The following is a 26,799-nucleotide window of genomic DNA, read 5'->3' on the forward strand; positions in this document are numbered from 1 at the left end:
CTCTCTCTCCTAGCTCGATCTATCTGGAAGAGCTGTAGCTCTGTGGATGCCTGGATGAGCCCTCCATGGAGTCCAGCCTACCCAACCCTTATTTCAGCATTCCCTAACTCAGCTGTTGCCTGGCTGTCACAAACGGAAAGCTAGGTGCAGCCTAGCTTCACCCCATTGTAGCTGTGGATGCTACCTTATGCTACTTGCAGACTTCTTTAGCCTAGCTTTGCCTAGCCAAAAGCCTCCTGCACCTTCTCTGGAGGCCAGGCCAAGCCTTGTTGCTCCCCAGACCTGCTCCATCCAAGCCCTAGTCATACACTCAGCTAGTGAAACCCATGGCCCGAATGCTGTTTCCCAGCTTAGCCCCACTGCAGCAAAACCAAGCTGTGGGAATGCCACTAATCTAGCTGCAGTCTGTCCCATGCTTTGCAGCCAGCAGTATCCAAACAAGACCTCTTCTCTCATTTCTGTGCAGCACGGCCAAGCTCACCTGTGTCTTTCTGCCAGCAGGTTTAAAGGGACCTGGCCCTGTTTAACACCTCAAGGCATTTATAGATTGGCAGACCATGCTACGAAACAGTTAAGTGCTTATTTTATTCCCAGTGAGAGCAATATGCCCAAATGTGTCTCTCCAAAACTGGAGGAAAGAACAAATACCTCGTTGGTATATATGAAAGTTACAGACAAGTACGTATGACACAGACTGCCAGAGAAAATGTACATTCAAAAGAGAACTGCTGACTTGAACCCAACATGAGACTTGAGGGACAGCATGGACTAAGAGATCAGATCTGAGGAAGTCCCTAGACCCAAGGCAACAACTCAAGTCTGCAAGTCCTTGCACACTGCTCTGGACTGGACACTAATCACTCTGTGGACTGAGATGTTAGAATGGACTTGAAAAAAAAAAAGCACAATGATTTTATTCCTCTCTTTCAGTAGTACTGATGGCAGGTCTGAAACACAGTGTCAGGAAAACCACTAATGGTTCTTCACAGGAGGAAGAAAACACCAGGATTTCTCAGACCTGCAGCTGCAGGTTGACTTTGGGTGTTGCAACCTGGCATTTTTATACAGACTTTTGTTTTTCAGACTGAGAACAGCCCTTTAAATATTGCTTAGAGAGTGGGATATGGTGAATCCAACCCTGTCCTGAAAGACTTGAATTTATATAGATGACAGTAGTCTTTCAAAAAGCTTGCATGAAATTTCCTGCTGTCACTAGTGGGTCTTCAGTTGAGGCCCATTATGAGATGGGGAACAGGAAGCCAAGGGCACCTCAGCAGTCAATGACTTAGCAGTTAAAAAGCAATAAACACCTCCAGCCTTATACAAGATGTTCAGACTGCAGAACTGTGAGGTTAGCTCAGCACAATTCATGCCAATCCCACAATTCCTATTTCACACCTGGTCAGACCAGTTTTTAAAAAGCAAATTTAAGTCACGCTTTTCACCAGACTTCAGCAGGGGTCACACCTTCACTACTACACAGGTGTACTTCACTGGGAGGATGTGAGGAATATCCCTTTGCAACTGCAAGGGGGATTTTACTTCCACTTAAATTAGAGTCTCTCCCAGAACAGCAGGGTCATGGATTTTTACTTATTTGTAAAATAAAACTAAAACTGGAACTCTATCAAAGACCAGCAGCGTGTAGGTCTCATCTAAAAAGCCTGGCTGGTGCAGCAGCCTAGGGACAATGTGAAATTTTATTTGTTCCAAAATAGCTTTTGGAGCAAAACCAAAAAAAAAGAGAGCAATTTTGCTAGAAATTATTTTCTTCTCTTTTCCCAATGAATACTGAGGTTTTGGGTTGGGCTTGAGGGGACTGGAAGAGATTTGGCAGAAAATAGAAAACATTTTCATGGGGAATACAGTTCACATTTTTACGTGAGCAAAACACATCGTTAACAGAAATAGCTGACCAGTTCCCATCACACCACAGGCCTTCATAACATTACTGGGCCTCCACTTTCACATCAAGCACTGGAGCACAAACAGACCTAAATGCTCACACCCAGTGTTTCCACCAGAACACAGTTTCAGGAATAAGTTATAAATAAATATACATCATATGAGTGTTAATTCATTACAGGATACTTGACCCATTACTCAACTGACAGACACTTCAGTCTCTGAATTTCTCCATGTTTCTTAAATCTAAAGCTAAGGTCAAGAAGTGGAAGTGCAGAAGTGTCTCATAAATGCACTGCCGGCGATTGGCAGAAGTGCCATGTGAGTATAGACCCAAGAGAGCTCAGTAGTCTGCTCACAAGTAAATCAATGTCCAGCTCCTCAGGAAGACAGCAGTCCTTGAGGTGGAAGCAGCCCCAAGATGTCACTCAGGTATGCAGAGGGACCCCATTCAAAACACAGTTCTTCCTGCTAGGTGCTACATCATAGCTATTGCAGAGTCCTCAGTGCTTCTCTCCTGCTCCAAGCCCACCCGGCGGATGGAATCCCTGTATTTCTGCCGTCCCAGCTCAATGATGGTTTCAACCTCATCAGCAATGTCCTGGCGGCCACTGTCTTTCATGGCTGTAATCAGCTTGTTCACACAGTCAGGATCCTCCAAGTTTTGCTGAGCCCATGAGAAAAGCATGTCCAGGATCTGCTTATCAAGGTCCTCTCTAAAGAAAGGGGGAAGCACAGAAGTAACTAACACACTCTCCTGACAGGCAACCCAAAGAGTCCTAGCCCATGACTGAAGCCCCAACAAAGCCATCCAGAAACACAAAGCACTTGGTGGGCCTGCCTCTTCCTCACCCATCATACAGGAGTTGCAGTTCCGGCACTAAAATCTCTCCAGAAATTTTTTTCCTAATGGAAATATCAAATGAAAGCATTCTGCTTTTGAATGTAAATTCCCCTCAGGAACAGTAGCTTGGTCATAATAAGTCTCATTCGCTCCTATTGCTCTGGCTTTTTGGTCAGACTGCATGTCCCATGATGTACCACAAGCTCTTTTTGAATAAAGATGATATTCACAATTAATGCTGTAGACCACTGCTCATTGTCAGAGATGGAGTCTGGCCAGGAATCCAGATCACAGAACAAAACAGGAATGTGATTCATCTGAACTACAAAAGCTCATCAGGTTTGTTATTTCCCAATTTTGTTTTTCAAACATAAAGCTTTGTTTTATAAAGGCAAGAGAAAATAATCAGTTTTCCATAAAAAAGGTAATGTTTTGAGAAAAACCATGAGTCAACCCATCTTTTATGCAATGAAGCAATACCAGTGAGAAAATTTTCAACCAGCAAGCATTAATTTACACTATTACACTGCAGATAGATAGATAGATGGATATAATGCATCACTGTCAATGTGTCCTACCTTACCTGTTATTGTATCCTATGCGCTCAATCTGCTGATAGGTCAAGCCCAGGTTCAGTCCGATGGTCTGCCAGTCAGCTCCCACACGCCTGGCAATGCTCAGCAGGTTGGCCTGTGTCAAGTAGCCAGTCTCGGCATTGCCCAGGTTCAAGGGAGAGAAGGAGAAGCCATTCAGGGGACTGGGGTTCTCACCCCAGCGGGGTTTCAGTTGCTGTGTCACAGAGAAGAAAAAGAGAGAGAGAACGTGCTAAACAAACCATTTTTGTAGAGCATAGTGTCTGGCCATTCAGTCTCCACACTGAAATTTCCTTCTTCCTGCTGGGGAGGAAGGAAGATCTTGGGGCTCAAGGGTCAGGCTGTAAGAAGCAAGGAGCACTCACGCTGGCAATGACCAGCAAGGCTCACTGCCCCTGAAAAATATCAAATCATAGTGTTCACAGTCATAGCTCACTCTGGAAATCTCCTTTCTTGTCTTTACAGAGCACTTTTCAATGAACCAGCTCCCCAAAGCATATTTGCCTCAGCAGTAAGACAGCACTTAGTCTAGATTTGTAGTTGAGGCTGCCTGTGTCAGAAAGGGATGTGAGATCATGGCACATGATCTGAAGGGAAGCATTCAGCCTACAAAGGTATTTATTGTTTTAAGCTTCTCAAAAATCAATTAAATTCCATAAGAAAAAGTTGCATTTCTCACTGTAACATACAGTCTAGTCTTTAACAGCCTAGGCTGTAAGGAAGACTTCTGGCTCACACTAGAACACTTATACTCAAGGCCTGTATTCAAATCCAGCCTACCTCATCCTAGACCTTTCTTTTTTCCTGCTGTGTGAGCTGTGTGACTAAGAAATGTATAAACAAAACAGGCATCTCCCTTAATTACAGAAAGCTTGCTCCTGTTCTACATCCCTCATTCATTCAAAGGATCCAGCCTCTATGACCACCCATCTAACAAGCCTGTGCTTGACAGGCGAGGTGAGCAGGAGAGATGGAGACCCCTCCCAGCTATTCATGTTTGTCTTTTCAGAAGAGCTCATGGGAGTGGGAAATCTCCACCACGACATGGTTGGGCAGCCATTTCTGGCAGTCATTCATTGCATCTGTTCTCATGGAGGAAGACAAAAATCAGTGGAGCAGGAAGGCTGTGCTATTACCCCACCTAGATGAATTTTTCTGTAGGAGACAAAACAACTCACAGGCAGTTTGATGGGCAGAGTAGCGAGCCACAGGGAGTCTGGTCCTTTCCTCCTCCTACTGGCATCTTCAGGGATGCTCTCAGGAACTGCCCCTCGGTAGAAAGAGACCTTTGCAAACAGAAAGCGTGCAGTGAAGCTCAGATTCCAGCACAGTGGCCAAGCCTGTTTGCGCCATGTGTTTTCTTTTTGGGAAAGAATGAATTTAGCATTTCTCACCTATCCTCAGTCTATAAATATGGCCTGCCAACTAAGTGCAACTGGGAGGAGTACTGCTGTTCTGCCATAAAGGCTGGACTCACTGCCAACACCCCAAGAGCTAATGGCAGCATTGTAAGTCAGAGAGCTACGTGATGAGTGGTCCTTCCAGACTACTCTGCTTGTTTATTCAGGGTTTAGCCAGTGAAATGCAAAGCCAAGGGAAAGACAGGAAGAAAAGAGTCATGCCCAGTGTTCAGAGATTATTTGAGGGGCATTGTAAAAGCAATGATGATGATGAAGGAGGAAACAAAAAGTCCGTGTAGCTGGTTGCTCACCTGGCCTTTTACAGCTTGGTCTTTTCTGTCTACAGGGGAGGTCACATAGATTTCCTTCATGTTCTTCAAGTGTGAGTAAAAAATAAACGAGAGACGTCCATCCACACAGTCAGGGCGATCTGTGCAGAGAAGCAGCAAACACTCAACTTGTGCAGAAAAGTGTGCAGCTTTTCAAGCCTGGCCAACAGCCCATCATCCACTAGCAGCCTCCATGCTACTATCTCCCTCTTCTACTCATGCCTGAAGGAACTGTAACCCCCTGTCCCGCTTCCTTCCTTGGTGAGACGAGAAAGCAGAAAACATTGGCTGTGGAGAAAGTAGGTCCTACAGGTGAAAAAGGAGAATGGCCACAAGGTGGAGATCAAGTTCAAGAACGGAAGGCAAGGCAGGACAAGACATTCAGATGGAGTCAAGTCAAGTCCATCCTTGGCACTTCCCTCACATCCTTGGCCCATTCTACACCTTGGAGGGTAGAATCAGCTGCAACAGCATCCTGTAATGCTCAAAAATAGGTCACCTGTCTCTTTGCCATTCCTGCAGAGAGTGCAAAAATAGGAATAGAGCTAAAGGGAAAAAAGTATAATCAGGTACAACATTCATATATGTAATTATCTAGAAAGAGTCCAGCGTAAATCAGGACAGAGGGACAGACTCTAGCCTCATGAACTCCACTCAAAGACCAGTGCACTTTATTGTTCTTCATAGAGTTGCACTTAATTTACGCCATTGAAACTGAGCTGTACGTTCAGGTTTTGCAAAAGATGGCTCAGTTTGCAGCTGTAACAGGTCCAGACACATTGGACCCTAAAACACCATCTTGAGTTTTGGTCCTGCTCCCTCTTTCCTTCTCTTCTAATGGCTCCATTAGGGGGAATTCTTTGCTCTGGATTATTTCAGAAATACCTTCTCCAAAAAAATATCTTTATATGTGTTCTCTCAGAAATGGGCAACATTAATTAGATCACTGTGGCCATTCCAGTGTCTTGTCTAAGATGCCAGGAAAAGGGCATAGCTGGCTGCAGAAGCAGGTCAGTCATAAAATAAACATACATGGCTATTGCCCTCTGCAGGCTAGAACAGCATAAGAGGAAATGAAAGCCTGCAAACAACACTTCCATAGGGAAAAGTAAACAGAAAAGTTGGGTGACCAGAGAATGTGACAAGTTCAACATCCATGGGCTGCCTGCTGTGAGTAGTGGGCAAGATGGAGACAGAGAGGGATGCCATGGAGGAGTACAGCACCCAGCAGAAACACACCTAGGGCTAGAGAAGCAACACAGTTCAGAGCAGAAAGGAGCCCAGTACTATCATACCCATATCGATGCTGATGCCTCGCTCAAAAGCTGCAAAAAATTGCTCTCCTTCAAACATCTCCACCATGTCAGAAGGCTCAGGTCCTCGATAGCGGTCCTGCAGCTTCTTCAGCACTGGGTCAACCTGACAAGGATGACAACACAGGACCCCGTGTTTGGTCTGAAGCACATCTGTCCCCTGACCCCTCTCCCTACACTCATGATGTTCCTTTCACTCACCTTCCAACAGGGAAAGTCCATTTTACATGGAAAGGATGTAAACAAATGAACAAACACCTACCCCCTACTATCCCAGGTACCTTCACTACAGACAAGGAAGTGGTGCTCTGAATTCTGTGGCTTCCCTATTTCTCTTCTCAATTAAAAAGCAGAAAAGCCTATATGGACTAACAAAGATAGGCCATCCCACAGCTGGCATTAAAAAAGCATTTTCATCAATGTCTCTTTGTAACAGGTCAGAAACCTTCAAAGACAGGGAGGGATTTACTTGCTACTTTATCCTGCTCACAGTACGCCATTAAAATACATTTTCTCTGCAAAAAGCCACAAAAAAGTTACAATAGCACACAGCTGAGGACACCAGAAAGCTCATTTTGGCTTTGCAGCCTGTGATCACACTGTCAGACCCGGGGTCTCAGAGCCAGTGCAAATGTCAGCCTAGAGTCAAGGTGTCTATTTTTCTTTCTGTTTGTAACAGCAAATCTTCCCTCTCACCCCATGACCATCCCTGGCAGGAATACAGACACCTCCGATCTCACTGTGAGTGCCATTGCTACCTCCTCTGGAAACAATTTTAGTCCAGAAAACCAAGATATAAAGAATCCTTACAGAAGTTTATGCCCATGGGTCATTTCAATACAGAACAAATAAAGAAAAAAAGGAGCAACTGACCAGAGGATTACGCAGTGAGTTGGATACGCAGCCCAGTTCTGACAGTCTGATGAAGTAACCCTGACCTCACTGTGCTGCACTGCCTGTCAAGGTACACGCTCTACAAACACAGATGCACACTCACTTTGCTAACATCTGAAGCAACACTGCTGAGGGCTGACACCCCTAGCGCAGAGGCAGCAGAAGAGAATGCATGAGTGCCTCCCTTCTCCTTCCCATCTCCTTCTGTACAAAGTCAGCCAGATTAGCTCAAACTAACATCAGAAACTAACCTGATGTTGCAGATGAGCAGATTAAGGAGGGCTCATATGTTTTGTTCTACTGCTTGAACTGTAAACAGCAAGGAACACCAGGAAGAGTACCATTTCTAACCACTCCAGCTGAAATCAAAGCAATGCTTCTGCCCACACTACTAGCCCATGTCAGACAAGTGACATGTTAACATTAATATCTCTGACTGAAGTTTAAGCCAATATGTTTTGCCTCATATTTGCTGGACGCTAACAGCATGCACATGGCCAGTTACAGTGGATCAGCTGATTTTAGCAGTCCAGTCCTCAAGGTTCACAGGGAAGGAAATCACTGCATGGCATCCAGCACTGCACAGAATGAGTTTTCCTTCTTCCCCCAGCTCCCAGTGAGCCGGTATCACACTACCAACACAGTGTGGTGACAGCATACCCCAGCCACAACCCTAGGGCAGTGAACAGGACCATTTAGTGCACTGCTGCCCTTACATCCTACAAATGGAGCCCCAGGAAGCTCAGGAGCAATGCAATGCAACCCAAATCAGACCTTGTGCTTGGGGACACACTGTAGCAGGACTTGCTCGGGGTCCTTCTTCCTCTGCAGAGCAATGAAGTTCACCTGGTACATACGCAGCCGCTCATAGACTTTCTTGGCAATACCTCCAATGTAGGTCTTGGTGGTGTACCACAGCCAGTACCTGGCAGACAAAGAATTAAGAAGGAGGGATCCTGCCTAGGAAGAGAAGCCAGTGTGACACCCATGCGACTGTAAAAAGTGATGGATAGAGACAACGTGCTAAGCTGGGCCTGACTTGCAAAGGGAAAAGGGAACAGGTAGGGTTAATGGCATGACCCTTGGTCAGAGTGTGGGAAAAGCAAGGCAGAGGAACATCCCATCCTTTCCTCAGGACTAATCCTGCACTTACCAAGAGAAGTGGGTGACTTCAAACACTGCATAAAGATGAGTGAATTCCAGCACCACCTGACCAGTGATGTCATCCCAGGTTTGGCCCTCCAGGTCACCATGGAGAAGATGCAGTCTTGACCGATCCAAATTTAGCCCTAAGGACAATAACGATTAAGAGATGCTATATGCTACAGAAGCCTTTATTCACAGCTTTGCAAACTTAGCCACAGTTTTGGGTGATTCACTTTTTAAAAGCACCAAATTAAGGCCTTCTCTTCAGCATCCAGGACTGAACTTTGGTCAAAGAAGAGCAGCACTAAAAGGAGGAAGCTGCCCCAATGCTTCCAGGATATTCTGGTAGAAAATGCAGACTTAAACTGATAGTGTGCTGATTTCCACTAGCAGATTCATTAGACAATTCCCATTACCAATATTGAGCATTATTAATTAAGTTCTATCTCTTTCTAAAGGTACATCCCACAGACTTTTCAATCCTGATGAACTCCAGACATACAAATATCAGGCAGTGTTACAATGAAAGTCAAGCTGCACCCAAAAAGATTTTACTTCTTCACAAGAAAACCAGGAAAGGTCAAAGAAAATAGGGATTAGTAAACACAGGATACTCAGCATGCAAACAGAGGAATTCCTGGAAAGGCTGAGGCTGTTTGTAGCAGTGTTCAGAGTGGGAGATGGCTCAGTGTATGATCGTACCCTTTTAACTGCAGTGGCTCAGCACCCAATTCATGAACAAGGAAGTAAGAAAGAAGGCAGACCCCTGGAAGCAGCATCTTTATTACCCGTTTCAAGCTATTCCCAATCACAAATGAAAAGCCTTTTACAAAACATCTCCTCAGCTGGCAGGAGTGCCTCTCCAACCATCATACCAAGCCCAGCAGTCTAAATACACATGCAGTTTGGCAGAGAAATCCATTTCCCAAGGCCATTCTCCCAGCTTGCGCTGCTGGTCTGTGAAGCCCAGCGCTGGTGTGCTGGACCTGAACTACCTTCAGCTCCCACCACCCTGCACTACCACTCACTTAGCAGACACACCTTGCTGTTCCTGCAGGAAAAGCAGCAAGCTTTATGATTAACAGGAGAGGCAAACAAAATTCCCAGCTTGCCTTCATGGTTTTCCACATATGGCATTTCTCTTTGCCAATTTTGGGAATTAACTGACCTGTGACCCCAGGTGGGAGGGGCAGCTGAATTCTCACTGGCCTGAGAAAATCCACCAGGGAGTCCTGGGAGAGGCAGAGCAGGGGACTGGCTCTGCACCCTGCATTGGCTGTGATTTCCTTTATCTCTTCTGCAGAGACTGGCAGCACCTGGACGTGGAAGACAGCATGGTGAGCAGAGTCGTCAGGCACCCAAATTCCCACATTGCTCACTCAGTTGCCCCGGCACCCAGCAGGCAGATGCTGCTTTTTGCTCAGGGCCCTGTGAGAAATGGAAGCACAGTGAACTTTGGCTCAAGTCTGCTCTATGCTGGTGTCAACCTGGAAAGCTGGGACAGACCAAGGTATTCCAATAGCATTTAGCACTATCTAGCAACTCTACAGAACAATTAATTTTAGTGGGGTATCTTTAGAATTAGATCCACAAAAATAATCCCCCCCATTCTCATTCACTGAGCTGCTCTGCCAGGCTCAGTATGTTTTGCAAGAGAACAAGAGGCAAAATCTCCTTGAGTTCCCTTCACAGTAGCTCCCTGCTGATCTGCCAGAGGGAGCACTGGCAGAGCTGCGAGGAGATCCCTTTCCCACGCAGGGCAGCTTGGAGCACAGTCTGTTTTCCAGGCAGGGATGCTAAGACAGAAGGTGATCTGAGATGGGTCAGCCCATGAAGCATCCATGTCAGAAACAAATTACCCTAGGGTGGACATCTCACCTTCAGCTCTCCTACTTAGCATGGGACAACAGCTGCACAAGCTTTTTTTTTAAAGCATGCATACCTGCAGCTTGACACTGCGAGTCTCTTCAGTGACTCCAGGAGGAAAGGTCACTTTGATGTTTGGATCCACACTGGAAAAGAGCAATGTCCCCTCTGTTGGTACTTTGCATTCATTTTGCACAAGTCGAGACACAACGAGGAACCAAGAGAAGTGAAGGACACTACAGTGAGCCACATGCTTCTGTAACAGAAGACAGGGAAGAGAAAACTTGCAGGTGTGTAACATAATACAAAAAAGGCAGGAAAATAAGTGCCAGTAACAGCTGAGCAGATGAAAGCACTAGAACAGGGATGAAGCATGGCAGGCTGCAACTCATTACCTTCAGGAGAGACACTGCCATGTGAGAGGAAACCTGGAGCTGAAATCCACTACATTTTATAGCAGTTGGTCAGAACACAGCTCATCAGGTGTTTCAAATAGGCTCACTCTTGTCTGGGCAAAACCAAAGCGGGGAACAGGAACGATGTGTGTCACTGGTCATTCCAATCTGCTTACCTTTGGTTTTCTCTTCTGCTCCACTCTTGTTCTCAGATCACTCCAGCTCTGCCCACTGAAGGTCCGAACTACCACCTCACGCTGGTGAAGGGTTTGAGGGGAGGCATATGGCATCCAGATCTGCACCTCCTGGCAAAAAAGCATTCCCGTGAGACACCAATAGAAAGGATAAAACCAAGCCTAGCTCTGCTCTGTGGCTTCCAGTGTAGACAAGAAGGGGGAGGGTGAAGCATGGTCTGTATGCAGGGGGTGGAGGAAGAGATAGGATCCTGCTCTGTCATGCAGCCTCCAGGGAGGTGACAGATGTCAGGTCCACTATGGGGTAGCTGTCTCAAAAGTCCCAGAAGACTCTCTCAGAAGACTCGGCCAAGCTACTGCAGAGGCAGATTGATCAGAAGGTGGCCTGGATGCGTCCTCACCTGCTGGAATTTGACCCCATGAGGCTGCAGCTCCAGGACTCTACTTAGCAGGACATCGTGGTGTCTCAGCTTTACCCACTGAGGGTCTGGTGCGAGGGTTCGGAAGTAGATCCGCAGAGGGTCAGAGGCAGCCCCCGGTGGAAAGCAGAAATGGATGCCACAGGCCAGGACCACTTTGCAGCCTTCAGAGGTGACAGTAAAGCTTCCAGAAGAAACACATGAATGTATGACACTGTGAAATGACTTCAGCCCTCCAAAAATCAACAGAAGAATCTCCTACCTGTTGTTTCACTGGCCTACTGAAGCCATAAGCTCACGTGCTTATATACACACATGCAATACCCACCATGCACCAATCTTGTTTGGGGCCTTTTTACACCACTGTAATATATGTTCTTAATAACGGAGGCTTACCTGCCCTCTCCTGAAGCAAGGAAGAGTCTTTGGAGCCCTATGGCACTGGATTTATCTGCGGCAATAAGAAGGTTTAGGTAAGAGGAGGAGGCAGAAGTTACTTAAATCAGGGTAGACAAGAAAGACTGAATCTGCGTTTCAGTTTCAGCTTAATGCTAATCTGACAGAAGTCGCTAACAGAACACTGCTCACACTGCAGCAGGCTTCAGAACAAGCAGCAGCAGGAGGACAGGAAGAGGCCTAGAGGTCCCAAGATGCACTGGAAACGCTGACTCTTCCCCAGGAAAACTCAGAAGCAGGGGGAATTAGAAAATATTTCAGTCTACCACCCCTGCAGCTATCAGGGCCATGTTTGATTGCCTGGGGCCACCCCTGCGAATCAGTGCTTGCCCTGGTGAACGTGAGCACCATTGGAAAACCCTGCTCAGATTCCTGTTCATCCACCACCTTCATCTTGGACAAAGAGCTGCTCCTCTGCAGCCTGGGAACCACAGGAAAGCAGGAGGTAACTGCACAGCATAATGACCTCTTATTGCTCTCTGAGCTTCTAGCATAAGCCACCACAGCCTTAGGGCCATGCAGCAAGTCCAACAACTGGTGCTCACCTCAGCTAAAAGGGCTGGACCCCTTTAGGGACCCTCTCCTGATCCGTTTCCCATTTTCACTTCCACTGTAAAACCTTTCCTAGCAAGCCCAATTCCAGGGACCACTGAGCCCCTCAGACTGGACTTGGGCTCATAAAGCCAGAACTAGTACTGTCTGTATTCTTACAAACTAGCAATTATTCCAGACAAAGAAATACCAATCTGATTCCCCCCTGCTTGCTTCTCTAATCCACACCATGATGGGCTGAGAGAGGGAACAGCTGGGCAGAACCCACAGCAGCAGAAGCCTTGCAATTACCAGCCTGTGGGGATGGCTCAGTTTCTCCTAAGGGATTGCCTCGGAGGTGGACAAATGGTGAGGTCTGGATCTCAGGGGGGACGGCACGGAGGCAATTGTTCTGCAGATCAAGTCTGGACAAGTTGGGCAGGCTGGCAAGCGAGGCAGGGACTGTCACCAGGAGATTGCTGTGGAGATGCAGCCGCCGCAGAGACTTCAAATTGGCTGCAGGTTAGAACAAGAAGTAACCCCCCATCCATGCTGTAAATTGCATTGTATATCAGCTCTAACCCCCCAGCTGCTCTCCTTATCACGTGTACACACACACACAATAAGGAAAAAGCAGAAGAGCCCAACATCTCTTTAGCTCACAAAATAAAGGGGTCCAGGGAATTAGCTGAAAGGCAGCGCAGCCTCCTCCGTCCTCTGCTTTTTGGCACCCAGCTACGAGTATGGATGTAAGATGCTTCTGTAACAGCATCAGTGACAACCCTGGGCACAAAGTAATACAGGACCCAAGAGCCAGGAATCTGGACAGCAGAAGTCAGAGCCCAGTTTGTGAACTGGTCTACACTGAACAGTGCGATTTCAAGCCCAAATGTGCATCCCATTAAACCCCAGCTCTTCTGTTTCCAGTTCTCGCTGCTACCCAAAACCAGCCAGGCCAGATCCTCAGCTACTGTAAATTGTATTGAAATCTTAGCAGTCTTGCTGATCCACAGAAGCAGAAAGCATGGTCCAGAGGGTTGTTAATGCTGAAAGGCACTGACTGAACCAAGCATGTTTCTTCTGGATAGCCCTTCCATGTGGCTCTAATGTAACAGATGGTTTGTGCTAACAATTCTGGGGGCAGAGACCAAGGGCCTCAGGGGTCCTAGTCTGTACCAAAAGCTCAGCAAGCCCATGTCCTTCTTTTGCCCTAGAAAATACTTACCTAAGGAGTCTGGGATGCTCGATAAGCGATTCCCAGAGAGATCCAGCTCTGTGCAGTTGTGCAGATTCCCAACTTCTTCGGGGAGGAATTCCAAAGCATTTTCCGAGAGATCCAGGTCCTGCAGCACTGCCAGCTCCCCAATGCTCTGAGGTAAGTCCTTCAGCTGATTTTTCATAGCAGAGAAGAAAGTCAGTTTGCTCAGACAGCCGAAGTCCTCAGGAAGTGCCACCAGGCTGTTGTGGCTCACCAGGAGCACGCGGAGGCTGGGGAGGTGGAGGATGCAGCCAGGCAAGGTGGAGAGGCTGTTGAAGCTGAGATCTAGGTGGGTGAGACACCTCAGGTTCCCAACATCTGGTGGCAAGCTTGTCAGGAAGCCATGCTGACATGAACCAAACTTATCCCTGGAATGGCCACCTGGGTGTGGAGGGAAGTGGAGGAAGAGGTCAATATACTACAGGGACACCACACCAGCCTCTCATGAGACTCCTTATTACTGAGACCCAGACGATGGGGAGCTACTGATCACAATGAGCAGCACTGACTCCAAAGCACTCATGGAGAAGTGGGTTTTCTGCTCCTTGCCTCAGTTTCCTTATCAGTGAAAGGGATGTAATGGTGAAGACCTGTTATGAAATCAAGAGATGCCATAGTCAACCATAGAGGTCTGCTAAACACATCTGGAGTTAAAGCTCAGGAAGAGCCGGGCCACTCCACACATCTACCACCCTTCAGCCTACCACTCTCCTTCCCCACCTCTTCCCCACCAGCACCAGTGTCTGATACACAACACTTTATGGACAAAGGAGACATTCCTCGCCCTGCAGGCTTTGCCCATGCTGTTGAGGCCCTGCACAACAGCCCTGAGGACTCAGATCTGCCCTTGCAAGACTGGAGAGCAGACATGAGAAAAGCAGTGAAAACGTAGGAGGGGAAAAAAGCAGGTAATCCAGTACTGCGTAGGCCAGAGAGCACAGAGGAGGAAGGATACAAGTCCCCCACCCCAGTTTGTGACACTCAAACAGGAGAAGGGCTGTGCCCATGGAAAAAAGTCAATCAAACAAAAAGAAACTTCCCAAACTCTCAATTTCTTCACCATTTCCTACTCTCCCTCCGCTGCTGTCTGTTTGTATACTCATACAGCAGAGGGCACCAAACATTTTTTATGCTGCATGATGGTAAAAAATGAGAACAAACTAACAGACACATTGCACTTTGTACATAAGAAAATTGTAGTGAACTATTCTATTGTTCACCACCTCAGGATGCTCGTGGTGTGTGTACATCTCGCAAAACAAGCCCGATAAAAGGTAGTGCCATTATCCTCACCTTACCAAAGGGGGGAAAGACAAATGAAATTATTCACATGAGAAATCTGTGACAGATATAGAAACAAACCTGAATTCTGGCCACAAACTCCTCCCTTTTTCTCTCATTTCTTTTTAAAATTCCACCTCTCAAAGAGCAAATTATTTAGTCTGATAAAGAAATTATACCATTTGTATTGTGATCCTCCTACAATAAAGAGATGAGAAAGTCAAAGAATGATCTAATATGTATAGGTTTAACAGTTATTACAGCTTGCCAGATTATGTGCACGCCCTGAGTCATACTTCTTATAAAATGTTGAGCAGCCTCTTCTGGTCTGTCTTGAACTCTGCTAAACCTACGCTCACTGACACTAAGCAAGGATTAAGCTAGGATTGATTTAGTTGGAAACGCAGCAAAGACAGCTCATTATACTCCCAAAAATGAAAGAGGGGCTGAACATTTCCCAAAATATCCAACACCTTTCAATCTCCCTCTCCTTGTATAACTGCACAAAAATATCTCTCTAGAGGATGGCTAAAGAAAATGTTGCAGCATCAACCCAACCAGACTCCAAAAACCACTCCCCAGGCAGCTACAGAAACAAAGGAAGGAAATAAGAGTCTAAAAGCTGTTTCTTGTTGATATCTGCATGCAGCTCTGGGCAAGGCTAAGAGGCAAAGATGTTGTAAGGGGCACTGGAACAAAACAATTCCAAGGGCAGTTTGTCTTGCAGATGTGGGGAGAAGAATAAATAAAAAGCTGAGCCTAGAGAAGTTGGATGGTGATGGGCCCAGGAATTTACCTTTGAGTGCCAGGGATTTCAGGTGCTTCAGATGAGGAAGGATGTCCAGTGTGGTGCCAAGGAGGCGATCGTTGCAGCTCAGCCGGAGGAACTCCACCTGGACCACGTCTGCCCGTCGCCCCTCGAACAGCTGGAGGAATCGGCGGCAGCCGTCAGGATAAACATCCAGGTTCAGCCTCTTGGCTGCAAGGCAGGAGCCAGTGAGTGCAGGAGCCCCTGAAGCCCCTTCCCCGCACTCATCCCCAAGCCCCAGGAGCTCTGCCATCTTCTGCATTTCGTCCACAGGGTCTGGACATGCTCTGACTTGCCAGGCAGGCAGGCACTGGCGGCACCACGAGGCAGCCGGGACAAGGAGGAGGAGGAAAGACGGCTCTGAAAGAGAACAGAGGTGCAACACAGTGAAGGCCTCCTGTCCCAGCCCAGGGTGGCTGGAAACAGTTTATTATCACAGCAAGAGGGCAGGAGGGATTACGTATGACTGAAAGCTTTGTGGGCAGAACGCACAGAAATGTAGGGTGATGGATGCTGTTGGAGGCTTCTCCTCCTAGGCAAAACCTCAAGTTTTCGCAGCTGACATCTCAGCTGGGAATGGAGCAATTACCCACCATCAGAATAAATAGCCATATTAACTTTAAAAGATATAAATGTAAATGCCTATGCCTTATGCAAACTTCAAAGTGCCTTAGTAGGAAGCTTTACAAGAGAAGGGGGAAACCAGGGCAGGGAGAGCTGAGCTGGGAGCAGAGCCCAGAGGCTGCTCATGGGGTGCAACAGGTCCTCATCAAACCTGGTTGTGAAACCAGGTGCCAACCGGATAAAAGTGAGCATAGATGAAAACGGGCAAAGGGCAGCAGAGCAAATGTGGCAGGGCCAGGGAAGGGGTTAGAAAAGGCATGTCCATGGCACAGGAGCACTGGACTGTGCAGTGGGATGCTCTTGCAGATTTGCACCCGCACGGATGTTCTAATGCAGCAAACCAGGCATGAAGCCACAGCCGGCTAGCTACCAGCTAGTCCTTGTTTCCTCCCCTCACAGCACCCTCCATGGATAAAGAGAAAGGAGAGAAGTAGATATCACATAGTACATGCTAAGAAGGATTTAAACCTAAAGGAGCATACATATGAAATTTAAACAAATTAATTATTCCTCTGCTTTCTTAGTGTGAAGAAGACTGCATCCACCTGGGCTTTCAAAATCAGCCACTATCATTGCAGCACACTGACAGTGCAAAAATGAGCAGAGGCACCACGCTTAGTTTTATACCAGTGGTCACACACTTCCAAACCCCGTTTCCTGCTCTTTTCACTTCCTTTATCATTCACAACTCCTCCTGAGCTTGGCAATTAAACTAGCTTATGGTGTGAGTATCAGGAGTTCTTTTTAAACCCTGCCATTTACCAAAGAGGCAAATACAAGTTTATTTTGAGGGAGTGATGCAGAACTACAAAAAACTTGTAATGGCTTTTACATCCAAGGCCAGCAGAAGCAAGCTAATGCCCCTGCAACACCCTGAGGAGCAGTGCTTTTTGCTGTTAACCTGTGGGACATGGCAGCACTGATGTGCTGTGCAAGGCACAGCCTGGTGGAGTGCCATCACATCCGGCTCCCTGAAAGAGCAGAAACCTTATGGACACATAAGGACAGGAAGAACAAGTAAATGAAAACTACCACTTTAGTGTAAAAGGTAGGTGTTTCTTACAAGAAGGCTGTACACAACACATACACAGCTCTCTCACAGATATATGTAGCCAAACCACCTTCTGCTATAGCTTTGTAAAGCCATTGACAGTGAAGGAACCAGAGGGCAGCTCTGAACCAGCCGGGCTGGAGAGGCTCGGAGATGGCAAACAGCCCTGGGCATGTGTACAGGACACAGGCAGGCATCCTTGTGCGCAGGCACACAGGCATACACGTGTGCACATGCACACACACACTCGCCCTGGGCTGTTCTCATCTGTCCTGCCACCAGCTGTGGCAGCCGCAGGCCAACATTGCCCCACACCCCACCGGGCCCCTGAGGCGAGGCTTAGCCCCCGAGACCCCCACCCTGCAGCTGAGTGGCCAGGCCACACGGCCTGTGCCCCCGCTGAGCGCGGCCACGCTTGCCTCACCACCTCGTCACCCGGTCCCCGGCACACAAAACCTGGGTCCCGAAAGCTCAGTCATGCTCGGTTTGGCTCGGCTCAACTCAGGCACTTCCTGCAAAGTTTGCAGGCGAGATGCGCTGCCGGGGCGGGACAAGCTGGAGGAGGTGCCAGATGCAGCGGGACGAGGGGCAGGCAGCTCTGGGGAACGAGGCCCCGGCGTCCCGCTGTCATGAAAATGTCAGGGAATGAGATTTGCCTAATACCACCACGGCCTCGGCACCCCAGCCAGTCCCAATGCAGCTCCCTGGGCTCAAACGTGAGCTCAGCCTGCAGGGAACAGGAGGCATGGACGGCTCCTGGTGGTGTGCTCATTTGCCGCAAATTCAGCGGGAGAAACGTAGCGGGACCTGGGGCTGCAGGCCCAAAGTGCACACAGCTGGGTGCCATAGAGCCAGCCCTCACTCTGTCCAGAGCCACGGCGCTCTGCCACGGCCAGGCCTTTGCTGCCCACCCGCTCCAGGAGGGCACCTGCCTTCAGCTAGCTTCCTCGCAGCAAGGGACACCGTTTGGCCTAATGCAACTATCATTCTGGCAAGGCCCTGCAGCGTTTCTCCTTTTTGCTCAGAGGGGCAAAGGTGGGTTTTTCTATAACATTGATTTTCCAACTGGCACCTTGATGCTGCGACATGTCGGTGCTGCTGTGTTAATGCCCTGGGATAAGCACCCCTTGCTCAAAGCCGCACAGTGCCCTGAAGGGAATTTCTCTTCCTACAGGGAGTAAACACTAACCGCTGACCACTTCTCTGAAGCACTTCCTCAGTTATAAAACTGGGAGTCTGGGTGTTTTCTGGCAGCACCAGTTACAAGAGAAGCAGAGAGCACTCTCACCCATGCAGAGGGTTTCTGTGGAGCCTCCATGGCAGCAAGGCAGGGATGGCCAGAGCCTCCTCACAGCCCTGCTTCTGCAGCAGTTCTGCTTTATTTGGGTCCGGTGGGTTTTGGTGCAACATTTTCACTTTTATTCATTTCCCTAATCCAGAAAGGAATCAGGCGAACCAAGCATTCACAGAATCACAGAATAGTAGGGGTTGGAAGGGACCTCTGGAGATCATTTTGTCCAACCCCACTGCTTGAGCAGGGACACCCAGAGCAGGGGGCACAGCACACATCCACGCAGGTTTTGAATATATCCAGAGAAGGAGACTCCACAACCTCTCTGGGCAGCCTGTTCCACTGCTCTGCCACCCTCACAGTAAAGAAGTTTTTTCTCATATTGAAGTGGAACTTCCCATGTTCCAGTTTGTGCCCATTGCCCCTTGTCCTGTCATTGGGCACCACTAAAAAGAGTCTGGCCCCAACCTCTTGACACCCCCCCTTTATTATAAGTACTGACAAGATCCTCTTCTCCAGGCTAAACAAGCCCAGCTCCGTAACTCCTGCAATCCGACGGCAAGGCCTCGCCGCTGGGTTTGTAACCCCCGGCTTCCACCGGCGCAGGGCAGGCCGCCCACTCCCTCCTGTGGAGGGCCTCTCCTCAGAGGACGGGCCGCGCCGACCCCGTCAGGGTCTGCCGGACGCAGCAGTTTGGGGAGGGAAAAAAAAAAAAACCTCTAAGACGGACAATTAGTTTCCGCCCCTTTGCGGTGAGGCGTCGGGCCGGCACTCCAGGCTCCCCTCGCAGCCCCCCCCTGCGCATGCGCCACCGCCGGCGGCGTCAGCAGCAGCCGCAAGCAGCAAACCTCGCGGCTCCCCATTGGCCTCGCCCGCTCCCGCCCGCCTAGTCCAATGGCAGCGCGCCTTGTTGAGGGGTCACGGGAAGAAGGTGTTGCCGAGGCACCGCCCCTTCCCTTTGGCCGCCGCCTGCCGTCGCGAGCGCACGTCCCGGGCCTGTCTCGCGCCCCGCCGCCGCCTCCCAAGTAAGCGCGCGGCGGCCCCGCATGTCCCCCCCGTGGTGGGAATGGTCGCTCCCGGCGCGCCCACCCCTGCCAGCCGGGTTTGGGCGAGACCACGGCGGGGGGGGGGGGGGGGGAAGGAATGGAGGCCATGTGCTCTCCCGGCCTGGGCCTGCGTGTGGGGGGACGGGACGGGCTGAGGCGGAGGCCCCTCGCGTGCCGTGGGTTTGCACTTCAACAGTCATAGGCGGGAGGGTGAGGTTCGCTCCCCGCGGGCGCCCAGGCCTCCGGCAGCGCTGACGGCCCGCTCTCCCCTACTCTCCCCTTCCTTGCCCAGGATGCGTTACGTCGCAGCCTACCTGCTGGCCGTCCTCGGCGGCAACGAGTCCCCCACGTCAAAGGACTTGAAGAAGATCCTGGACAGCGTTGGCATCGAGACGGACGATGAGCGGATGAACAAGGTGGCGTTGCCTTGGCTTCGGCGCTTCTGTGGTTGCCTTGCTGATGAGCTAGCCTTGTTCTGTTCAGGCGTTCACTCATCCTTGCATGCGTGACTGATAAAACACTGCTTAACCGAACAAAACTATTTTTACAACGTTTTTGTAGAAATCTGGCCCTTTTATCTAATGCCTGTCCTCTGTGAAGATTTCTGTCAGTTCATGCTGACTTCTTACTGTTCAGGCTAGTAATTTTAAGTGGGATAGTGGCTACAGATAAGTATGTGTTGAAAATAAGTTCTGTTCTGACATAATGTATAGTTTGCACTTAATGTTTAATTTTGGCTTTTGATCAGTGTTGATTCAAAGTGAACGCTTTTGGAGGCCTGATATTCAGTAATAAATTCTTACTTACTGTGCTGCAAAGCAGCATTTGCTTCTTCACCAAGAAACATAGACAAGTTATAACATGGATGTTAAAGGTATTCAATAATAATACATAGGAAGGTTTTGGAAATTCATGCTGAAATAGTTGTGTTGAAAACAGGCTTTTAAAGAAGAGAGTATCTTAATTAGAATGTTTCTTGTCATATAATAGACTTCCAGGCTTGTGGACTTAAAAATAAATGGCCTTGGAAGAAAAAAAAAAGAACCCAAAAGCAGTCTTGTCACCTGGCCTGTACTTGTATGCTGAGTGCTTCCAGAGAGGTGGAGGGAAAAACAAGTTACTCTCCCCACTGGAGACAGTGATTTACCACAGGCCCAACCAAACAATGGGCTGGCTGAGTTGACAGTGTCCATATGGCTTGGGTTGTCAGTTTGAACTCATGGTGCTCCTGTTTAAATGCCAGGTCTTTCGGCTTTCGCGTGTTTATGTTTAATACCTTCACAAATGAGTTGTTTTCTCTGATCCTCCAATATCCGGAAAGCTTCTCTGGAATTTGTTTTGGTCATGATTAATTAATCCTTTTCTATTTGAATTGGCTGTCTCTTATGCCAGTGTAAATCTAGTAAAGTCTTAAAAACACCTTCCTTCTGGGTGAAGCAAACACCCAGGCATGGCATTTCACAGATCATATGCTCTGTGTACGCAGGAGGTACCTATTGAAAAGCTCTTGGTTAAAGTCCTTTGGCTACTCTGCAGTGTTTGATTCCTGGTAGCAGAGACTCACCAGTAAAGTTTGTGGCATTCTGTCTTTTTCCTTAAAGTGCTTGCTTGCTTTAGCAATTTTGGGGTTTGTGTTCTGCTTTCCTCTTCCCTGGTTATATGGCGGAGGTAGTAAAACTGAAGTTGGGACTCTCTGTTCCAGTGCAAGGATACAACAGCCAGCTTGGCTGTAACATTTGGTAACGCTAGGAACGGGACCCTGCGGTTTTTAGTCTAGGGCCCAGTGCTTCAGAGCCTCCCAGTGAGTATTAAGCAAGCTACGTTAGCAGTCCCTCAGTGACTAACAAACCATTACTGGGGTTTCCTAATTGGCTCCACAACATCTGTGTATCCTTTTTTCTGCAAGGTCCTTGGATTCATTATGAATTTATTGTAATAGATTTCATGAAAAAGCTTTCACAGAAAAGTATGAAAGACTTAGCTGGAGTTTTCATTTCAATATCCTGTTCCTTCCACTGAGAAATAAGGAATGTTGGGGCTGTATAAGCAGGAGGATGGAGGCGTTTTACACGATGATTAATCACTACTTGTTTAAATGTAGCTTATGCTTGTGCTGTTTTGAAACTATTAACATTGTAAACTTAATTTACACAGGTTATTAGTGAGCTGAATGGAAAAAACATTGAGGATGTCATTGCTCAGGGTAAGTACAGTCTCCAAGTGTCACAGATAATTACCTCTATGGCTTTGGTAACAGACCTGAAGACTGTAGAACTGCCACCAACTCCCTAATTATTCATCAGTTTAGCTTTGCGGTCAAGGATTTCCATGTGGGATCTGAGCTGAAATGACCAAAATCCAGGTCCATTCTCATGCCCTGCAGGTCGGTGCCAGTACCTGCTGGGTTTCGCTTGTGGACCACATTAAACTGGAAAACTTAAGCATGTATGAGCTTACTGGTAGTCTGCTCATGATTTAGTTTTCTGGACATGTTGATCAGAGGAAAAATGAACCGTCCTTCAAGTTCTCTGGGAGATTTTTTTCTTGTCATTTACCCACATGTATGCACCAGTTATGTAAAACAGGAAGAACAGATTCTTAAATGTAAGTAAGTGTCAATTCACATTAAGGGTACAGTTATACCCTCTGAAATTAATAAGCCTCTCCAGTACACATCTCTTCTAGGGCTCCCCAAGTCTGGCATTTCCTTTTCTCGAAGATAGGATTCTGAGTGCTGATTGTGGTAGAAGCTTGTGTTCTTACCTGTTCTTACCAAAGCTGGAACTTTTAACTGGGTCATAGGGCTGAAATAAAGCAGAGCTGAGGTAGTGCAAAGGTTTCTGGTTAATTTCTATTTTTTTGCAAGTGCATAGGCACAAGGGGACTTTTAGGCATACATTTGCTTAAAGGATGCCAGGACTTTGCCTGGTGCTGCTGTTACAAGCAGTAACTGGACATTTCTATTGGTGTGGTCTGAAGACCTAAGTGAGTCATCATGCCTGTGGTTACAACACGCTTACGCGCTCTCTTTCTGTAATACTTCTTCTTTAAATAAATTGTTTCCTAGAACATACTGACATGCATATGAAACATGTTTGTTTACTTGGCTAGTTTTATTACAGCTTGAAGTAACAGGGAATTATTTAGAAACTGATTCCCAGAAATTGGAATACAAGCAAACATACTGTGTACGCGACCTCTGAATGCCAGGGGAGCCTTGGTGTGTGAAAGGCAGATGCCAGAGAACTAGCTAGCTCCCCAAAGACGAGCTTAAATCAGAAGTCAATTTGCTAATATCAAAGGAGATGCAATAGGCTCCATGGGGTGCTGAAGAATTTATTTAAAATACTGTATTCTTTGCCATAAATACATTTTTCTTCCCGTCCCCTTCTCTCCTGTGTGATCCAGGCATGCCTTCACAGTTCTCTATACCGTTAAAAAAGGGGAAGGGGAAAGCTGGTGCTGCCTATGTGTTGTTTTTGAGGTATATTGAAAGTATTAATTTCCAGGCTATTATTGTGTATTCAGAAAACATACCCTTTTTCTGTATGTGTAAAATTGGATGTGTGTGTGCCACTATTTTTATGATAATTTTTGAAAAAAAAATAAATAGGGGACTTCATGTACAGAAGAAAACTAACTAATACCGTGCTGTGGGAGGTCTCAGGATAAGCCTTTGTGGATCTTAAACTCTTGAGGTTTTTTTTTTCCCAGAATAGTTTACTCTCTTAACATGGGTGCAGCCTCTTGTTCCTTTCAGCTAATCGTGACAGGTTCAGTCCATGAGGCATAGTAACATTTTTCTGCACTCTCATATATTTTCCCTTTCACCTTACCTCTGTGCTTGTGATGAGCATTTAAATACTTTCACTTCTGTCCTACTCAGGTAATGGGAAACTTGCCAGCATGCCAGCCGGAGGAGCTGTGGCAGTGTCTGCCGGAGGGGGCTCTGCTGCTCCTGCTGCAGCTGCTGCCCCTGCTGCTGGTGAGTATGGGCAGAGAGGCGTTATTACAAGGCAGCTCCATTTCTCTGTTAAAATCTTAACAACTGAATCCAAATTTCAAGGCTTTTCCACTTTGGTAGTTCACTATGTGATTGAAGTGTAAACTGAACAGTTCCTTTTCCTTTGGGCAATCAGAAGCATTTGTTCTTTATTCGTCTTAAGATTGGTCCGGCTTAGAACCGAGAATCAGACAGACTTGCCTGTGTGAAGCACGTCCCTTCACTAGTAGTGTCTGCATCCCCTTGGTGTTTGTATTTGGTTATTGAACGGGAATGAGATGAACCGTGGAGGCTGAAATACCAATAATATGGAAGCTGAGAACACCATGTATCTTGAAAATTTGTGGTGCAAAAATTGTAAATACTGGTTTGGTTTTTTTCTTCATTCAGCTGAGGAAAAGAAAGAAGAGAAGAAGGAGGAATCTGAAGAATCTGACGATGACATGGGATTCGGCCTGTTTGATTAATTATTTGTTATAGAGGAATTATTAAAATTCTTTGTTTTAAATGTTTTTTGAGTTTATCATTATAACCATACAAGTGCTAATGGATTCAGACAGCTATTCTTCAAATAGCTCTGGCAAAGCTTTGAATTTTACCTCTGAAACAGGTACGTGAACTTTAAGAGAGCTGAGTTCCATGGCTTGTCATAACATACTTAGGGAATGGTTAAACTTGTGTGAACCTGGATGCTTGTTTTGACACTCCTGTTTCTTAAATGGTATGGGAAAGCTAAATCTACCTTAAGATATCTTAAGTTGACCTTCTATAGTATCTATTTTGCCATCCCAGTCACTCAGGAAGGAATCCCATCTATTCAGCAATAAAGGGCTTTATTTTTCAGGATCTTTTTAATCAATTCCAAAGCATGTGAAACTAAATGGACAGCAGGTCTGCATTAGTCCAGATAATTATTATTTCAGAGCTAGTTTCTGTAAATATCTAGAAGCAGCGATTTCATCACTGTGTCAGGTTTCCAAGATCGAGGGACAACACCAATAAAATGCTTGACTATGCTTGGATTTCATGTTACATCTGTATGTTTAACAGAGGATCTGTAACAAAAAAAAAAAAATACTGCATCCTGCTGTTCGTGGGATGCTGAGATCAATACAAGGTGCTCTTCATGCGGAATGGCTGTTCTGGGGGTAGCTGAACTATCAGGATATGAATCACCTTGATCTGAACAAAAGGAAACTATGAGGAGAAGGGTGTTTTTGGAGAACTGAAACTGATCTCTGGTGTGTCCAGAAGAATGTGTCAGCTTGGGAGGACAGAAAATTTTGCTTTTATAAAGTGTCTTCTGTTTGGAGGTGGTTCTGGCAGGCAACTTACCCTGACTTGACAGCGGTCTGGCTGTCACCGTAAGTAGGTAGAATACAAGTAGCACATGTGATGATCTTCCCATGCCAGGTCTCCATGGGTGGCGTCAAAGGTGTCCTGGAGCAGTCTATCCTGTGAAGCTTTTCTAAGTTGTTTTGGAAAAAAAAAACAAACTACAAGCTGATACAGCTATGTTGGTTATGAGTCATTGGCTAAAGCATGGCAAGTGCTTGTGAGGGGAGATGAGTGAAATCCAAGTAGGAAAAACTATTTTATCTCCCTGTGGTGTACTGAGAGAAAATGCTCACTGCTTCACAGCAGCCAAGGGAGAGGGCAGTTGAAAGTTAGATCCTCAGACCTCAAAATGGCTGTGATTTAAGCAACTAACCCTTGCTGCCCTTCTGTGCCTGCTGCAAGGCAGTTATGGGTGGTAACAGTGCCACCACCTTTCATCTACTTTGTCTCCTAAGTCCTAGGGTGGCGATCTTTGTGGAAGTAACGAAAACTGCTTGTGTTAACTCTAGTTCTGTCAGACTTGTAATGGCTGTGGTTTGGCACTGAAAGGGCTGCAGGTATACTTGTGTTTCTTTCCTTGCTGTTTTCTCCAAGACTGATTCTTAGATGTAGTTTTACTGAGAGCTACTCCCCCTGCCCCCCTCCCTGCAATATTACCTTGCTTGGCTGCTGCAAAAGCCAAGTCAGTGGTTTCACAGGAAGGATCTGCCCTGTCACACCACTCAGCAGGGTTTTTCCATGAACAAAGGAATTTGGTTCAGTGACGCTGAGCTATTCCATGAGTTTTGCTGTGCCCAGGCCTGTGGTGTGAGTTGCTGGCTACTGTGATGAGGGGAGGATTACAGCTACATCAAGACTAACTTCTTTCTTCCCCCTATTTTTCTGTCTTCTCCCTGTGACCTGTTAAATCTTGAGTTATGGACTTGATCCTGTGCTGGGTGACCTCTTACCACCTTTAAATTCCTTCCTGAAAGTGCACCATTTTGATGAGAATTCCTGTCGCTCAATCTGCTTTGAGAAGGATGGCTCATTTCGTAAACTGTTTAGAGAAGAAACTTTTGGGGACAGCTCTCGGAGAAAGCACTGAAAATACAGCATTGGCTACCATGTTGCAGGGAGCTAATCTATTTAACATAACCACCCTATACGTATTCCCTGTGAAGGCCAGGGGACAGGCCTACTCCAAGATTTCACACACATTTTACAGAATTTGCTAAAACCTCTGCACAATGAACACTTCTTCCAAATGCAAAACCAAAGCATTTTAAGCTTTCTTCCCCTGTACCTACTTAGAAAACAGTTGTCACCTGATGGCTTTGAACATGAGCAGTGATGTGCTTGGAAATCTGCTGCAGACTTGTTTGGTCCTCTGGATAGGGCTTACCACTCTCTGCTCTGCTGATCAATGAGCTTTGGCTATGAAGGAGTTAGGATCCCTGCTCTTGCTCTGTGGATGCTCTTCCAAATTTTCTAGTGTTGCTGATGCCTTTTCAGACTTAGCAATTATTTCCAAAGGCAAGGGTAGCCATGAGGCAGATGCATTGTATTCCATGATGCTCTCAGAGAAAACTGGTGCCTGCAAATGCCTGGAGTGGTGGCCTAGTCTGTCCTCTTACAGAATCAGTGTTAGCTAGAACAGATTTTTCCTGACTTCTTCATAAAGGCTCAAAGGCAATGAAGGGAAAGGAAAGGCTAGCCTTGTGCCTGAAGATTACACTGGTAACTGATTGTTACTAAATTGACAGTAGGGGAGAGTGATTTTGTCAGGCCTGATGTTGAAACGTGAGCTTTGCCCACTGGGACACAAGTGCTGC

General features: G+C 47.0%; 2 protein-coding genes and 1 non-coding gene across 4 annotated transcripts; 2 read left to right on the plus strand and 1 right to left on the minus strand.

The window, feature by feature from the left end:
• Window positions 1–566: 566 nt before the first annotated feature.
• PIDD1 (p53-induced death domain protein 1) lies at window positions 567–17,820 on the minus strand. Of its 2 annotated transcripts, XM_075094464.1 has the most exons (16): window positions 17,732–17,820; window positions 15,621–15,992; window positions 13,511–13,924; window positions 12,598–12,801; window positions 11,695–11,749; window positions 11,281–11,482; window positions 10,862–10,990; window positions 10,367–10,546; window positions 9,593–9,740; window positions 8,432–8,567; window positions 8,053–8,203; window positions 6,367–6,490; window positions 5,054–5,172; window positions 4,521–4,628; window positions 3,333–3,538; window positions 567–2,621 (listed from the first exon to the last, which is right to left on the minus strand). In XM_075094464.1, exons 2-16 carry the CDS (start codon window positions 15,892–15,894, stop codon window positions 2,384–2,386), a joined length of 2,688 nt encoding a protein of 895 aa, XP_074950565.1. In that variant the 5' UTR covers window positions 15,895–15,992; window positions 17,732–17,820; the 3' UTR covers window positions 567–2,383. The 2 variants fall into 2 exon arrangements, with proteins under 2 accessions (XP_074950565.1, XP_074950566.1); XM_075094465.1 differs by lacking the exons at window positions 567–2,621; window positions 3,333–3,538 and having other exon boundaries at window positions 4,613–4,702.
• Window positions 17,821–19,468: 1,648 nt separating this feature from the next.
• RPLP2 (ribosomal protein lateral stalk subunit P2) lies at window positions 19,469–24,159 on the plus strand. The gene is made up of 5 exons (XM_075094467.1): window positions 19,469–19,623; window positions 19,937–20,060; window positions 21,799–21,847; window positions 23,531–23,629; window positions 24,038–24,159. The coding sequence occupies exons 1-5, from the start codon at window positions 19,493–19,495 to the stop codon at window positions 24,112–24,114; spliced, it is 480 nt and encodes a 159-aa protein (XP_074950568.1). The 5' UTR covers window positions 19,469–19,492; the 3' UTR covers window positions 24,115–24,159.
• LOC142058182 (small nucleolar RNA SNORA52) lies at window positions 22,005–22,137 on the plus strand. The gene has a single exon (XR_012660874.1). It is a non-coding gene; the product is annotated as a small nucleolar RNA SNORA52 (small nucleolar RNA).
• Window positions 24,160–26,799: the final 2,640 nt, after the last annotated feature.

The sequence above is a fragment of the Phalacrocorax aristotelis genome, chromosome 5, assembly GCF_949628215.1.
Source record: "Phalacrocorax aristotelis chromosome 5, bGulAri2.1, whole genome shotgun sequence".
Classification (NCBI taxonomy): Eukaryota; Metazoa; Chordata; class Aves; order Suliformes; family Phalacrocoracidae; genus Phalacrocorax; species Phalacrocorax aristotelis.